This window comes from Mustelus asterias, chromosome 10, assembly GCF_964213995.1.
Source record: "Mustelus asterias chromosome 10, sMusAst1.hap1.1, whole genome shotgun sequence".
Lineage (NCBI taxonomy): Eukaryota > Metazoa > Chordata > Chondrichthyes > Carcharhiniformes > Triakidae > Mustelus > Mustelus asterias.
The window spans coordinates 104,651,554-104,668,074 of NC_135810.1; the positions used below are offsets into that span (position 1 = coordinate 104,651,554).

The 16,521-nt window shown below is 39.9% G+C and overlaps 1 protein-coding gene across 2 annotated transcripts in view; it reads right to left on the reverse strand.

The window, feature by feature from the left end:
* Positions 1 to 16,521, reverse strand: part of rab6a (RAB6A, member RAS oncogene family) — a 105,051-nt gene that overhangs the window by 32,495 nt on the left and 56,035 nt on the right. For both annotated transcript variants that reach the window (XM_078222356.1, XM_078222358.1), the window contains exons 2-3: positions 12,386 to 12,444; positions 5,449 to 5,502 (exon numbers count right to left, since the gene is read on the reverse strand). In XM_078222356.1, the coding sequence (XP_078078482.1) occupies positions 5,449 to 5,502; positions 12,386 to 12,444 (113 nt within the window). The remainder of the gene's footprint in view (positions 1 to 5,448; positions 5,503 to 12,385; positions 12,445 to 16,521) is intronic.

Here is a 16,521-nt window from a genome sequence, read left to right on the forward strand (position 1 = left end):
AAGAACAAAGAAAATTACAGCACAGGAACAGGCCCTTCGGCCCTCCAAGCCTGCACCGACCATGCTGCCCGACTTAACTAAAACCCCCTACCCTGCTGGGGTTCCATATCCCTCTATTCTCATCCTATTCATATATTTGTCAAGACACCCCTTAAAACTCACTACCGTATCCGCTTCCACTACCTCCCTCAGCAGCGAGTTCCAGGCACCCACCACCCTCTGTAAAAAATCTGCCTCATACACCTCTTTTAAACCTTGCCCCTTAAACCTATGCCCCCTCGTAATTGACTCTTCCACCCTGGGAAAAAGCTTCTTACTATCCACGCCTCATAATCTTGTAGACTTCTATCAGGTCGCCCCTCAACCGCCGTCGTTCCAGTGAGAGCAAACCAAGTTTCTCCAACCTCTCCTCATAGCTAATGCCGTCCATACCAGGCAACATCCTGGTAAATCTTTTCTGCATCCTCTCCAAAGCCTCCACATCCTTCTGGTAGTGTGGCGGCCAGAATTAAACACTATATTCCAAGTGTGGCTTAACTAAGGTTCTATAAAGCTGCAACATGACTTGCCAATTTTTGAACTCAATGCCCCGGACGATGAAGGCAAGCATGCCGTATGTCTTCTCGACTACCTTCTCCACCTGCATTGCCACTTTCAGTGACTTGTGCACCTGTACACCCAGATCCCTTTGCCTATCAATATTCCTAAGGGTTCTGCCATTTATTGTATATTTCCCAACTGTATTAGACCTTCCAAAATGCATTACCTCACATTTGTCCCGGTTAAACGCCATCTCTCTGCCCAAGCCTCCAACCGATCTATCCCCTGCTGTATCCTCTGATGGTCATCGCTATCCATAAATCCACCAACCTTACTACTAAATCTAGCATTTGGATGTTGAAAACTTGGAGCTTTAATTTTGGAAATCGTATTTTTACAGTGCAACACAAATGTATAGTTTCAGAAACCGTTACTCCAAGGTCAGGATCTTATACCACTATTTAAAGAGAAAATTCTGAACTTCAATTCTTCATTTTTCCACTTTCAAAAAAAGCGGCAGTAAAATCTGAACTTTATTTATCCGATCTTTCTTTCCTCACCCCATTCCAAAAAAAATGAAAGCCTATATTTTGGTTCACTGCCCCATGCAGAATTCTGAAAATAATCACCAAATTTAAAACGTTTCCAATTTTATACTTCATGTAAAAGCTTCCAAAACAAAAGAGCCAATTTTTCAATATCCCTAGTGCTGTACATGAGATGGCAGCATCAAAATAGGTAAATGGATATTATCTCATAGCTATTTCTTTCCTCTCGCTTTCAAAATTCCCACAAATATTTTTTGGCATCTGGTGGGTAGTGAATAAAGAGAAATCACCTGGTGATATTTAACATTACGATGCTATCATTTTGTCCAATCCATTGCCTAGAAGAGAGTAGTTTTCCTTCTTTAGAGGCATAAGGAACTCTAAATTTTGATTTCTACCGTTCACAAGGTCAGAGAATAAAAAGGGACGAGTTGAAAATTGAAATCTCCGTCCAGAAATTCAACTCAGGAATAATGAAGACGGCAGCTGGAGTAGACATTCCCAAGCTTTTCCCAATCACAAATACGGACCTAAATTTGAAGCACAGTAGCTCCAAAATGTCAAACGTTATCACAAAAAGCACAAGCTTTCCAGGGAACTGACTTGGAGATAAAGAAACTCACCACAAAGAGAATGAGCTTTTTACTTGTCATGATGGGCCCAGTCTCACTATGGAATGATGCAAGATGCATTTGGTTTAGCAATGGGTGGATCCAAGAAATAAAAATTAATGACTTGCAAATAAGGTTAGCTTTCAAAAGCTCAAAGTCAATAAAACAGAATTGAATATTCAGTTTGAAAAGTAAAATTCAGCACCATTTCCTGAACAAGCACTGACAAAAATGGCAGCTGTAGACTAGGAACACAAGAACAGAAGTAGGCCATTCAAGAGCTCTACTGAAGTGACAAGAGTGAGTTGGCTGCCAAAGCTCAAATGTTCATCTGCGCTGCATATTAAGGCTTAAGCACAGAGGCTCATGATCAGGTTCAAGACCTTGTATTGCAAGGCCAGATAAAAGGTAGTGCTGCAATGTTACTATTGAACTCAGTGCTCCTAAGTTAGCAAGGAAATGGGTCAAAGTGGCTGCCTCTACTTCAATTCAGTTACTCCTGGGAGTACCCATAGCAGCTAGAAAAGAATTAATCTCAGCTGTGATCATTCCTGTAGCTGAATAGCCAATATTGACTATTAAGGCTCATACAAGTGCCACTTGGGCAAAATATTAGAGGGTACCTGGCAAATCCCAGTCCCAGTCATGTGAACCCATGAGAATTAGTCATTAAAATATCTGATAAGAGGAATGTTGCATTCACCTCTTTCTGAAGAGAGTTTACTTCATGACTGAGGAAATAATTGCCGTCTGAGAAGAATGCACTTATTTCAGCCAAGTGGGCAGCACGAGATCAGTAGTGTAAGTTATTGAAGCCAAAACAAAAATGTTCCAGAACAGAAAGAGGTGCCTAAATTACTCTACACAAAGGGCTCCATATATCAAGATTTGCTATTACTGAAGACTGTACTGAAAAGCATTTCATAAAAGGATGGTTATAGTCATGTCCCAGGCCATGACCGGCTCTTACACTAGGGAGCTCTATTGATTTGGTGGCTTGTTGGTCGAAGTCAACACCTCTTATATCAAGGTAAGGGTGAAATCAACAACTTTTCTGAAGACAGTGGTAAGACCATCTACACATTAATTGAAGCCAGATTGATTTGGATGCTGGCGACTTGCTGCTAACCAAGTGGCTGTAGAAGAATAGATAAACAGATTTTCCACACTGTTAGCTATATAATTTGCATTTAAATGGGGCTTTTTACTGTTAAAAAACACGTGTGTTGCAAAGGCATAATCAAAAATTATATACCAAGGCAAAGAGAGTGATACTAATTTGTTCAAAAGTTGTCAAAAAAGGTGGGTTTCCAGTAGGTCTAAAAGAAGAGGATGGTAGAGAGAGAGAGTTGAAAGAATTTCAGAAGCAGGAAGTTAAAGACAAAGCCAGCAATGGTGGAGCCAGGAGGATCAGTGTTCAGCAGTGAGTGTAGGGTTGAAGGTGATTATCGATGGGAAGGGGCAAGATCAAGAAAGGATTTCAAGAGTATGATCATTTTAAAATCGCAGAGTGCAGGCCAGCAGTGAATGCTGGAATGATCAAGTGTGGAGGTGACAAAAATCACAGCTGCCCATGTCTCAGGTAGGACAGAAGTGGAAAAAACAAGGCAAAAACAGGTGAATAATATGATTGTGATGGAGAAGAAATGGGAGTGACAACTCAGTGTGGGATTGTTTAGGCCAGAGGTTACAAAATTTTCTGTGTAGCCACAGATGGACAGGAAAAGTTTGAGTGCAGGGGAGGGGCCAAAAGCAATTACTCTTATTTTTGGGGAAACTGCAGCTCTTTAAGACTGGGTGTTGGAAAACAATCCAGTAGAGACAATGGAGAATTAATGGAGGTGGTGGAGATATGGAATGGATCTACTCAGGCCTCACGTGGAAGCTGACCATGAGTGTGGAGGATGTCACCAAAAACAGCACGTAGACGAAGAATAGGGGGACTGGAGATAAATGTGCAATGGTATCAGAAGTCATTACTTGAGACGCTCTAGCTACAATCAGATACATAAAAGTGGACCCAAATGTGAAACGTCTGACTCTGTGCTGAACAATGGAGAAGGTTTAAGAATGATAATTTGGCTGAACATCTCAAAGTCTGCATAGAGGACAAGCTGGGATAATGCAGCATGTCCAAGTCAAAGAGAATGTCATTAATGGCTTTGATTAGAAATGGGATGGTGCTGAGCCAAGAGCACCTGATTGGAGAGTCAAACATGGAGTTGCAAGAAATACAGGCATGCATTTTGGAGCAGCAGCTGGAAATGGCCCCAAAGTTAGCTGAGAGAGACACGGAGATGTGTGTTTTGATGGACCTTCTCACAAGCCACAAGAAGATTGCACAGAATCTTGCTAGGTTGTGCATCTTTTTCCTAACTTAATGCTTTTGCTTCTTAAAATAATGCAAGTCCACTTTGCATTTGGAAGAGAGCCTGGACATTAGATTATAACAATCAAGAGTTTGATTGGTTGGCATGTGGACTCTGATTGGGAGATGCTAGTTCATTCCTCAGGACGATGCCTTGAACAGTCAGTCACGCTGCCTGGCTTAAATTTCCAAACAATGCTTGGCAGTTAACTGGTCAGTCACCATTAACTGGTGCATTTTCCATGGAATACCTCTCCCAGAGTCTACTTGCCAAGAAATCAGCCCAGTCTTCTCTGGAATGTCAGCCGGTACAGATCATGGAGAGAAAACACCACAGCATTTGCTGGTTTCAGATTCAACTAGAGGCCGAAGATAAAGACAACTAAACAAATCATCTGATATGGGTAGGAACAAAGCACAATCAGCAATGCAAGATCAGGAATGGATAAACATCTTAAAAATATTTTTACATAATTATATCCTAGAAATTTATAGAAAAGAAATAATATCTTGCTTTTGACATAGAAAACTTTTCTGTCAATGGACAACAGTTGTGTTGGTGATGCACTTTAGTAGAAAGCATTCTATGGGAGGACAACCTGACCAAAATTAACAGATGTGAATTTCAGGTCCAGTGCTGGAGATGAAAACGTTTGAATCCATCGCCCTTATACCACATGGGGATAATAGCAAAATCAAACTGTAGAAGGCCACATCAAATTTTCATTTATTTTAGGGGGCCAAAGAGGGGCAGGAATATGCACTCCTCTCTTTTCAACACATCCTCAAATAACTTAAAGGATTTAACAACTCAAGGCGGCATTACAAGGAGGCATGCTCATTTATTGTAATATAATAGCAGACTCTTGGGAGGCCTGGCATGGCAGGATTCCTAGCTCATAGATCCGCACTTAATACACCAAATGGGTCTGTACAGTGCCTGTCATTGAAATGAAATTAACAACATTCCCACACTTGAATGCTGGACACAATTGATAAGCTTGGTACAAAGTGCACCAGCTTCTCCCCAGAGTGCCATTTACCCTTCAGCAGAAATAGCTGAGATGGCAGTTTCTAGCAGATGCCAGTTACTACACACTTCACGGAGGGGTAAAAAGTTCCATATGCAATCGCTACTGAAAGAAAAGAGGACACAATATAGTTTGTTACAATACAGCTGAAAACAATTGTTAGCTTTTAAACAGGATTTGCTAAAAATAGGATAAACATGTCGTCCTCCAGCACTATTATCCCCTTAATTAGTACATGGATAGAATTTTGAAAATCTATTTTGATCAGTCTTCACTTTCTAGAAATATTAAACCAATTTTCAAAATTAGTCTTTAAATTTGAAAAAAAATAATATTTTTAAGTTACTTACTGTTCGATCTTCCAAATACATAGTTTTTGACAAAAAGTCTATTCCAATGGTTGCCTGTGGGATAGGGGTGGTGATGGGAGAGAAAAAATGATTTAGTTCCATCAAAATATACAAGTTATGAATTACAAAATAACAGTATTTTTGACACCCAATATGATCTGAATATAGCATTTCCTGATTCCTTTAACCTTTCCTCACCAACTTGTCGGTGTAAATGACCAGATGCTCCCGTAAGTCACATCATCTCTGACCCTACAGACTGTCTATCAAGGTTCATTCTTTGACACTACTCAGTTGTACTCAATACAAACAAAATCTATCCAATGTTGAGCTGCCTGTTTGAACTGCCATGATGTGGAGATGCCAGCATTGGACTGGGGTCCAAAGATGTGCGGGTTAGGTTGATTGGCCAGGTTAAAAATTGCCCCTTAGAGTCCTGAGATGCGTAGGTTAGAGGGATTAGCTGGTAAAATATGTGGGGGTAGGGCCTGGGTGGGATTGTGGTCGGTGCAGACCCGATGGGCCGAATGGCCTCCTTCTGCACTGTAGGGATTCTATGATTCTATGACCTGAATTGCTGCAATCCATTTGGTGTAGTTCAGTCACAAGGCTGTTGGGGAGTGAGTGCCACATTAAGCAATGTCTATCAAAGTAAACGTGATGTGGCGTTGGACTGGGGTAAACACAGTAAGAAGTCTCACAATACCAGGTTAAAGTCCAACAGGTTTGTTTGGTAGCACAAGCCACTAGATTTCGGAGCGCTGCCCCTTCATCAGGTAAGTGATGGACTGGGTTTGAATCCCACCATGGCAGATGGTGATATTTGAATTCACTAAAAATCTGGAATTAAAAGTCTAACAATGACCGTGAAACCATTGTTGATTGTCTGGTTCACTAATGTCATTTAAGGGAAGAAAATCTGCCATCCTTACCTGGTCTGGCCTACATGTGACTCCAGATCCACAACAATGTGGATGACTAATGCCCACTGAAGCTGCCTGGCAAGCCATTCAGTCCAAGGGCAAATAGGGATAGGCAATAAATGCTGGCCAGCCAGCAATGTCCACATCCCATAATAATAAAAACAAATATTGTGGAACAATTAAAAGCAGGGATTTTCATGACACATGATTTAAAGCTGTCGAGCTGGAGGAAGTTAGAAATTGTGGAGGGTTCAGGCCGTGGTGGAATTCATAAACAAGGATGAGAATTTTAAAATCAAGATGTTGCTCAACCAGGAGCTGATTTAGGCAAGCAAATATAGCACATGGGCAGCAGAGTTCTGGATGACAGGGCGGCATGGTGGCACAGTGGTTAGCACTGCTGCCTCAGCGCCAGGGACCCGGGTTCAATTCTTGACTTGGGTCACTGTCTGTGTGGACTTTGCACATTCTCCTCATTTCTGCATGGGTTTCCTCTGGGTGCTCCGGTTTCCTCCCACAGTCCAAAGATGTGCAGGTTATGTGATTTGCCATGCCAAATTGCCCCTTAGTATCAGGGGGACTAGCTAGGGCAAATGCATGAGGATATGGGGATAGGGCCTGGGTGGGATTGCAGTTGGTGCAGACTTGATGGGCCGAATGGCCTCCTTCTGCCCTGTAGGATTCTATGATTCTACCTCAAGGGAGTGTAGAATGTAGGAGGCTGGCCGGGAGTGCATTAGAATAGTCGAGCCCAGAGGCAACAACGGCATGGATGAAAGTTTCAGCTATAGATGGGCTGAGGCAGGGCAGAATCCAATAATGTTACCAAGATGGAAATCTGCTACCTTAATGGTGGTGCAGTACGACATTAAAGGTTGTGAACATTCTAGCTCAGCCCGAGACAGATGCCAAAGAGGGATGTTTGTGGCAGGAACTGGAGACAATGGTTTTAGTCTTTCCAATATTTAATTGGTGGAAATCACAACTCATTCAGTACTGGATGTCAGACAAGCAGTCTGATAATTTATAGACAATGGAGAGAGTGTTGTCAGCATACAGCTGGCATGTTTTCAGATTATGTAGATAAGAAATAGGAGCAAAGCAAGGATAAATCCTTAATGGACACCCAAGGTAACTGTGTGCAAGAAAGAATGCAAACAATTGCAGGTTAATCCCTGACCATGATTAGATAGATAAGAATGGAACCAGGTGAGCAAAGGTCTACCCAGCTGGATGGCAGTGGATAATGTGGTCAACTATGTCAAAGAATGAGAAGGGGGTAGCCTCAGCAAAAACCTAATGCTCAACAGAAATGAAGCATTCATATTTTTGTTCAGACTTCTGGAGACACAGGTCAAAATTACAGTTGTTGCTAACTAGGATGCCAACTTCAGCTGAAACCTCATAAGATGCTGAACCCTTTGTTTTGCTTTTTTAAAAAAATTTGCTTATGGGGATGTGGATGTTACTGGCTAGGCCAACATTTATTGCCCATCCCTAGTTGTCTTGAGGTGGTAGTGAGCTGCTTTCTTGAACCGCTGCAATTCCTGAGGTGTACTCAGTGCTGTACACCCCATCTGTGCATTAAAAAGCTTTTTAAGTTCAACCAGCTATTTCTTCTTTTGCTTTCAATGCTGAAACTATAAATGGATAGGAACTGGCTCTCGATATGCTGCAAGACACAAAAAGATCAACTGCTCAATTCATCAAACCTACATTATTGAGGCACATGTGGAACTGCAATAAATTTTCCAGATGGTGCTTTCTCTATTTGCAGAAAATGCATTTAAAGTAAAAAGGAGTAATCTATTCTAAAAAGGCATGTGCAAAAACTAAGATCCGATAGGTGGTCAAGTGTGGCCCCCTCCTCAGCTTTATCACATCAATCCTCCATTTTTTCACTGCTCTTGAACATGCTACAGCCAGTGACCAGACTGAAGACTTTTGGGAAGGTTACAATAGCAGACTATGGCAACATTTTCGTAGTCTAAAGGATTTGAGTATTTTTTTTTAAAGGAGGCACTAGGAAAAACTGTCAGACATTTTTTTTTAAAGTACATCTGTTTCCAGCATTTTAATCCAGTTCAAATTTGCAATTAAATTTCCCTGACACTGTTTTTTGAAAGTCTGCGATAAGCCAATGACAGCAGTTAAAATACATACTACCAAAATGAAAACTTTTATGGAGATAATGAGACAAACATTAATACACTGCATTAGCCAATTCAATTTTAAAACTAGATAGGATTAATAATTACCAATAATTGGAATATGAAGCTGTGCAAGTGGAGTAGCAGACGCCCTTTACCATATTAACATCTACACTCTGAACAGCAACATTCAATAATTTAGTATTTAGGAAGCTGTTTGCTGAAGCATTGAATATTGAGAAATGCTGAAAATATAATTAAAAATTAAAAGACTCCTCACTGGAAATTCTCTCTCACGGGACTGAATATGTAGTAGGTATGAACTAACAATAGAGGTTAGACAGTAAATCCTACTGATTCACTTAGCTTTGTAGGAAGGAAACCTGGTTCCACTACCTGATCTGGTCTTAAATCTTGCTGACGTCCTCAGAGCAAAAAAAGTTAAGTTTTAAAAAATGTTGCCTTGCCAGTATCATCCAAATCCCAAGAATAGAAAAATGTCCATTTAGACAATATTTACTGTACTTTCAAGAGAAAGTCCCTTTCGAATTATGTTCTCAGTTTACTTTCACATCTCAAATCCTAAATTCAAGCAATAGCTTGCTGAACCCATTAGGTTAGACAGGACATTGTGTGGTGTAAGCCAGTTCAATAATGCAACTGGAGCTCATCAATTACTCTAATGCTGAGTCAGAACATTGCACCAGCTTGCATTTGGAAATTCTGAATTAATGGTTTAATCAGCTACCTGCAGTGGAATATAAATTCTCAGGTAATGTTCACAATCACCCTGATCATCCATCAGGTCCATGTAATGATGTCACTGCACTATCCAAAAAAATAGGAAGTGCTGCTAGTTCCCTAGCCTATATTTTCCTCGCAACTAACATCACAAAAAAAAACCCAAATAGGTTCTGCATCACATAGGCAATACTTGCTGTGTGAAAATAGAAACAATGCAGGCAAGGTAACAACCCCACATAATTAAGGACATCAGAGGCTGGAGACATAACATGTTATATAAATGCAGGTGGTTGTTACCATATTATAGCAGGTTATTGAATGAGCAATACTGTTAAACAATAAAACTGCAAATAGTCCAGGGCTCAATGCAATCTGTCTCTAATGGCTAAAGAAAAGTAGAAATCAGTTTCCACTGCAGTATGGTACAATTTGTTTCAAAGAAAGATTACTCACAATACAATAGTGTTTTTGTTGTAAAGTAATGTGACACAAGCTAGATGGATTATAATGTTCACTTGGAGAGCTATAAACATATCAAACTGGGAGGAGAAAATAAAATATTGATCTTGTTCAGGTTGAAAGAAAGCCAGAGAAAAAACATTGCACCATTTCCCTTTAAAACTGCAGGAAAAAATACAGTAATATTTTGTATTGCAATGTCAAATCATACAGACAAGATGTTCATTTCAATTTCAGGTCTTGGGTGAATTAACGGATCACAGATTGGCTCACCACAGCTGCAGTTGCAATCACCTCACTATAATTGGCCTCTGTTAGAAAACGCACAGGTGGATATTGTTGATAACACAACCGGTCCTTGGGAAGCGGTCCACTATGATTAAACTGTCTAACCAAGGGTTAAAAACCAGCTAAGGAACATACCAGAGGATTCGGAATCCAAATCAAGATGCCACAAGAGTATACGCTTTTGAGAGATGCATAGGGGAAAAGTAAAATAAAAACACATTTGGAACAAGAGCTATGCTGGGAGAACCCATTATCAATGAATTTGAACTAAAAATGCTAGTTTTTTTTTTTAAAAGGTCCTTTCATAACTTTCCACAGAGCAGTAGCAGGGGCATTACTTAGCAACAAGAGGCCCACTTCCCAGAGGGGAGAGCTTTGCTTTGTTCTTTAGTTTTAACTGGAAGCCACAGCAGGTGGAGACAGACGACTGAGGACTGAGAAGCTCTCAACCCTGCCAGGAGAAGCTGGACAGGACAAGGGAGTTGCAAGGATTGATATAAGCTTCCTAAGGAAGGAGATACAGTCCAGATAACCAGGGAATTGGGACAAAAAGAATGTTTCAGATGACTGAAGTTAAGTGAACTGAGTGTAAGATAGAAGAACTTATGGAAGAATTTAAAAAGTGCTCTGAATTAAAGAGACAATTGCATCAACTAGATTTAAAGTGGGACAGCAGGTCTTAAGAGGTAGCTAAAATGTTTGATGTAATTTTAAGAAGAATCTGGGAATTGAGAATTAAAGCAATTGTGACCATTGAATAGCAGTCAAGACAAAGAAATCTTAAAGGGGTAAAATCCTCGACTGGATTCATTGGTAGAAGTGGAGTAGAAGCACTGTTCAAAAGAGTAATTTAGAAAACGTGGACTAGATTTCAGAATGCAAACCCCTAATGGAAAGTATTATTGTGAACAAAAATTTTAAAGCTTGTTTTTGCGAATGGAGGGGGGGGGGGTGGGGGGGAGAGAGATTCGGAGGAGAAAACTAGACACTTAACTTGGATTCAGACAGGAGTCTGAACTTGACCATGGTCATCTTGTATGCGTCAAAGGACTGTGTTTAGATCAGTATAGATTAAGTTATGCTTCATAATCAGTGTCAATCTTAAAACTTGTGTGTAATTATTAAGCTGAGGGGAGCAAAGGAAAATTGTATAATTATCCAATTTTCAAATGTTTGTTAAAGGCTTTTTCTTGTTGTTAAAACAAATTAATGGTCCTGCGATTCTGTTCCTCCACATTTGATTAAAAAGTTACGGTCTTTTGAGCCCGGGTTCCATTCTGGGATCTTACTGTCCAGCTATGTCAACTGGTATCATCAGTTGGTAGAAGTGGAGTAGAAGCACTGTTCAAAAGAGTAATTTACCAACTGGTATCATGACATGAGGATAATTTTTTTTTCACACCAAGGGTTGTGAATTGTTGGAATTCTCTACTTGAGAAGGCTGTGGAAGCTCAGTCAGTGTATGTTCAAAGCACAGATTAATAGATTTCTGATAAACAATAATTTAAAGGGTTATGGAGGTAGTGAGAGTAAAAGGCACTGAAGTGTCCAATCAGCCATGATCGTACTGAATGGCGGAGCAAGCTCGACGGGCTGAATGGCCTACTCTTGTTCCTAATACAACCAGAGAGAAAAGGGCTGAAAATAATCAGCAAATCAGGCAGCAGTTGTGGAGAGAGAAACAAGTTAATTCTTCAGATGGATGACCTATCATCCAAATTCACTTGGTAGAGTCTTGGGATGGCAAAGATGGTAAGGTGCCAGTAGCACAGAAATATTACTGTGATAAAATGTTACTGTGATGAGAATTATTTGGATTTAAGGAGGGGAATGAGAGGCAATGATTTCCCCATTTGTACTTGGACAGTAATTATCGATTTAAAATTTGGTCAGACTATCAATATTGAGGTCTTATTTCTTCTATGTGGCTCTATTTATGCTCCTAAAGTTTCATGGCAGAATATGCATTTATACATTTCTATATGTACTTGGGCAATTTTGAATCCAAATCTAATATGTTCAGTACAGGGCTATTAATTGGAATTTAGTCTTTCGTCTTTCTCAAAAGCACCATTCTTTTCCTCACTAGCCAATTTAAACAAAAGTGCAAAGTTACTGAGTAAGTGATTCAAAAACAGAGCTTGTTTGCCAGGGGGAAAACTGGATCAGAATAAAGTGAATGACTTTTGAAAACTGCAAAGGCATTAGACAATGAGATTATTCCCTTCATATTAATCATTCTTAATCTTGAGTGAACAGATTATGTCAGAAATAATTTTGCTTCTGATGGGAGCAAAATCATTGTAAAATAAGTTGCCTTAATCATTAAAAGTTCAGATTTCATATTATGGCAGATGGAATGAAAGCATTTACCTGGTAAGTGTTGTCAAAGCTGTCATACATGAACCTAGTTATCAATGAAGTCTTCCCCACTGAAAAAGAACACAAAAGCATCACATTTATTAATTGCCCCCAATTCTTTGGATTACAAAACATAGAAAAGGACAAAATAGAAACATGCATTAATTCCTTAACTTTTACATTTTTAGCAATGGATCTTCAAAGTGAATGTTCAATACAGCAGCAAAATTATTTACAAAGCATTGAGGTTGGCATCTTCTTGCTTTTGGGTGTACTGAAAACCCAAGACAAAGTTATTTGATTTTGTCAAATTATTGACTCCCAATTTAAATTCCAGAAACCATATTCAGTTTTATTTCTCATTTCTCAAAAATAAACTGCTCATCTTCTGTTTGTTCGCTTAAATCAAAACTGCACGAATTCACCAAAGGTCCTTAGACAGCACCTTCCAGACCCACAACCACTTGCATCTGGAAGAACAAGGGCAGCAAATAAATGGGAACACAATCACCTGCAAGTTGTCCTCCAAGCCACTCACCATCCTGACTTGGAAATATATCGCCATCCCTTCACAGTTACTGGGTCAAAATCCTGGAATTCCCTCCCTAACGGCATTGTGGGTTAACCCACAGAACATGGACTGCAGCGATTCAAGGCGGCAACTAACCACCACCTTCTCGAGGGCAACTAGAGATGGGCAATAAATGCTGGCCAGCCAGCGACGCCCATGTCCCACGAATGAATAAAAAAACATATACATCCAGAAAGGTAATAATTCCCAACTGGAAAAGAGAGAAAATGTTATTCTTCTATCCCTTTCAGATGCTGAGCTCATACAAACTGTTAAATGGATTATCATGGTTACTATACTCAAGTGGTTCTACTTTCTGAACTTAAATTCTGTCCAGAATTTAAAATGTGTTGGTTTAGTTATGTAGCATTTTATTGCTCACAAATTAAAGTTAAAGGTTTAGCAATCAGAGCTGAAACCTCTTCAACATTTCTTTCAAAGACATGGGTTGACTTAACCTGGGAGTAAAGCCTCAGGCCACGGAGCAAGGTGGCAGTGAACAAATGCTGCTCCTAACACCTGGCTGTTTCCCATTAAGTGCGTGTTAAGCCACAAACAAATACATATTTTAAAAAAGTAGTATACTAGTTGCTGCCCGGTGACCATCTGATTTTAAATGCAACTGTAGTTTTTTTTTAAAAACTTAACATATTTGCTGGAGTGTCAAGTGGCGCAACATTACCTTCTGAATCCAACCCCAGCTCCTTGGTTACAAAAGTGCAACGTGGAGTGTGTTTGGATAACATTTTCCACTAAATTGGAGATTAAATTGTGAAAACCAGGCCTTTGCATCACAGCCATTAACTTCTGCTGCTGCAACTGAACTCCAAAGCAACTGCATACTACCAACAGGAATTCAGAGAATGTGGAGTACAGCCAGGTGGTCCGATTGGCATTTACGTAACCAGCAGGTTACCTAATACCCTCTGATGCCGGCATCGCTGGCTGGGCCAGTATTCATTGCCCATCCCCGAGGGCACTGAGAGTCAACCACACTGTGACTCTGGAGTCACATGCAAGCCAGGCAAGGACAGCCGATTTCCTTCTCTAAAAGGCATTAGTGAACCAGATGGGTTTTTACGACAATCGACAATGGTTTTTTGGTCATCAGTAGATTCTTAATTCCAGATACTTTTTATTGACTCAAATTTCACCATATTTTACCGTTCGAATCCCACCATCCGACTTGGTGGGTTTCGAACCTGGGTCCCCAGAACATTACCCTGGGTTTCTGGATTACTAGTCCAAGGATAATACCATTATGCCACCACCTATCAAAAAAAATTGTTTTCCAGTAATAGATTTGATTGGCTGCTAAGGGGAGAAAGGGTCAAAGTAAAAAATGTAATACTCATTCACTGTAGACTCAAAAGAAATACTGGAAAATGCAAAGTGTCAAACACTAAGTGCAGGGGAAAGGAGGAGAGGGGTAAATTTTCAACGTTTACACTTTTCCTCGAGCCTTCGTGTTTATCTTCTTCCAATACTTGTAAAAGGATTTGGGTATACCTACAACTTAGTTTACAATCCATGTCCCACAGCACTCTTCTTTGAGTTGTCAACTTTTTGTAGCTGTTGGCGAGTTTGTTGTTCATTTTCTAGATTGGTTTATTGGGGTAATTGGTGCAAGACAAATGTTTACATAGCATTCCACTACAGAAAGGACAGACCTGAGCTAAAAGCTTTCTGACTGCATAGCACAAGCTTCCTCATTGAAAAGTCCCAGCTATATTATCAACACATCTTGCAGTTTAGGAGGTAGATCAATTTGATCAGCCCAAAAATATAAAATGTTTGTACAGGATGGTAATAGCGTCACACACTGGCTAACATTGAATAAAGGAATCCAGGAGGAGATTCTTTATTCCTGAAACAGCCTTGCTAGTACGTGCAATCTAGACTGCAAGGTATGCTGTCAATGATGAAGACTGCCTTGTGCAGATGGGACACTCCTCACAATGCAGTTTTCTCACCTAAATAAAATAATTGAAAATGCCACTCAGGTGAGGAATTGTATAAGGACTACATAAAAACTGAGTTTGATTCGTAGATCAGATACAATATAGATTTAAGGGGAAAAAAATCGAATATGCCCAAAACGATAAAATTCTCAGTGGTGTAAGGGAGCAGAGGTAGTAATACACATAAAAGGTTGCCGACTGAAGTATAATAAAATATTAAAATATTGAAGGTTTTGGGGAAAGTGCAGGGAAATGGCATTGACTTGGACAGCTCTGTTGTGGAGCGAGCTGCTGTACGTGTCAAAGACGATAATAAGCTGCTGCACATACTCAAGTCAGAGGCTGCTGAAATTTCTAAGATTCTGCTAGTGAGCATTTCTCAATAATTAAAACAGTCTCACCTTACACCAGATTTTGAACCCTATATCAGAATGCGAAGATTAAAAAAAAACTTGCATTCAGGAGACAACAGCCAGTTCAACCAAGAAGCTACTGTATTGCAAATAAAAGGTGTCTGGTACAACGTGTCCCTTTCCAATGAACAATTTCTCAAATGTTTCATTCATTAAAATCTCAATTCACAAAAGCTCTCAAATGCATACCATTTCAGTTTTTAAAAAACAAAATGAATCTGGTGCAAACTACAATTTAAACTGTAATCAAACAAGAAATGCTTGTGAAAAATGACTAGTACTGTGTGAATGCATTGGAAAGTACAAAAAAAATCCAAGTCCAAAGCTAATTTCGAGGAATGAACATATTTATTACTTCACATGCAAAGGAACACATGATAGAGTACTTTACAGAAGGAAATCTATATTGTACTAAAATTCTACTACTGGCAAGTAAATCAGCCTCTGCAGTCAGAAATTCTTGATCAAGATGGCGTTCTGCCATATTACCAAAAGCATTTTTAGTGGCTCCCATCCTGTCACATATAGAATGGTCAGAAGAACTTGAAAAACTCAGAACACAGGCAGATGGAAATAAGACAATAGCAAAATAAAAAATAGTTTGGATTTGGTTGTAAGAAATGGAGCTAGCGTAGGCCATTTGGCCCTTCAATCCTGCTCCCCCATTCAACAAGAAAATGGCTCATCTCTACCTCAACTAAACCTTCTCAATACTATCCCTATAGCGCCCAAACATTTATCCTTACCCACTCCAAAAACATCCTCAATTTTGTAATTTCTGAAGTGGTGAATTCTAACCTGAGCATATTTTTACATTTCCATAATATGATTGGCTGATTAAATCATCACTTCAAAGACATGTGCATATTAGCAAGTTTCCTCATCAAATTTACATGCAGTCAGCAGTATAATTAATATGGTACCTAATCTCTTCAAATCTTCCAGCAAGCTCAATCACAGAACACTACAGTGCAGAAAAGGCCCTTCGGCCCATTGAGTCTGCACCAACACGTGAAAGGCCCTGACCTGCCCACCTAATCCCACTTGCCAGCACTTGGCCCATAGCCTTGAATGCAATGGTGTGCCAAGTGCTCATCCAGGTACTTTCTAAAGGATGTGAGGCATCCCGCCTCCACCACCCTCCCAGGCAGCGCATTCCATACCGTCACCATCCTCGGAGTAAAAAGGTTCTTCTTCAAATTC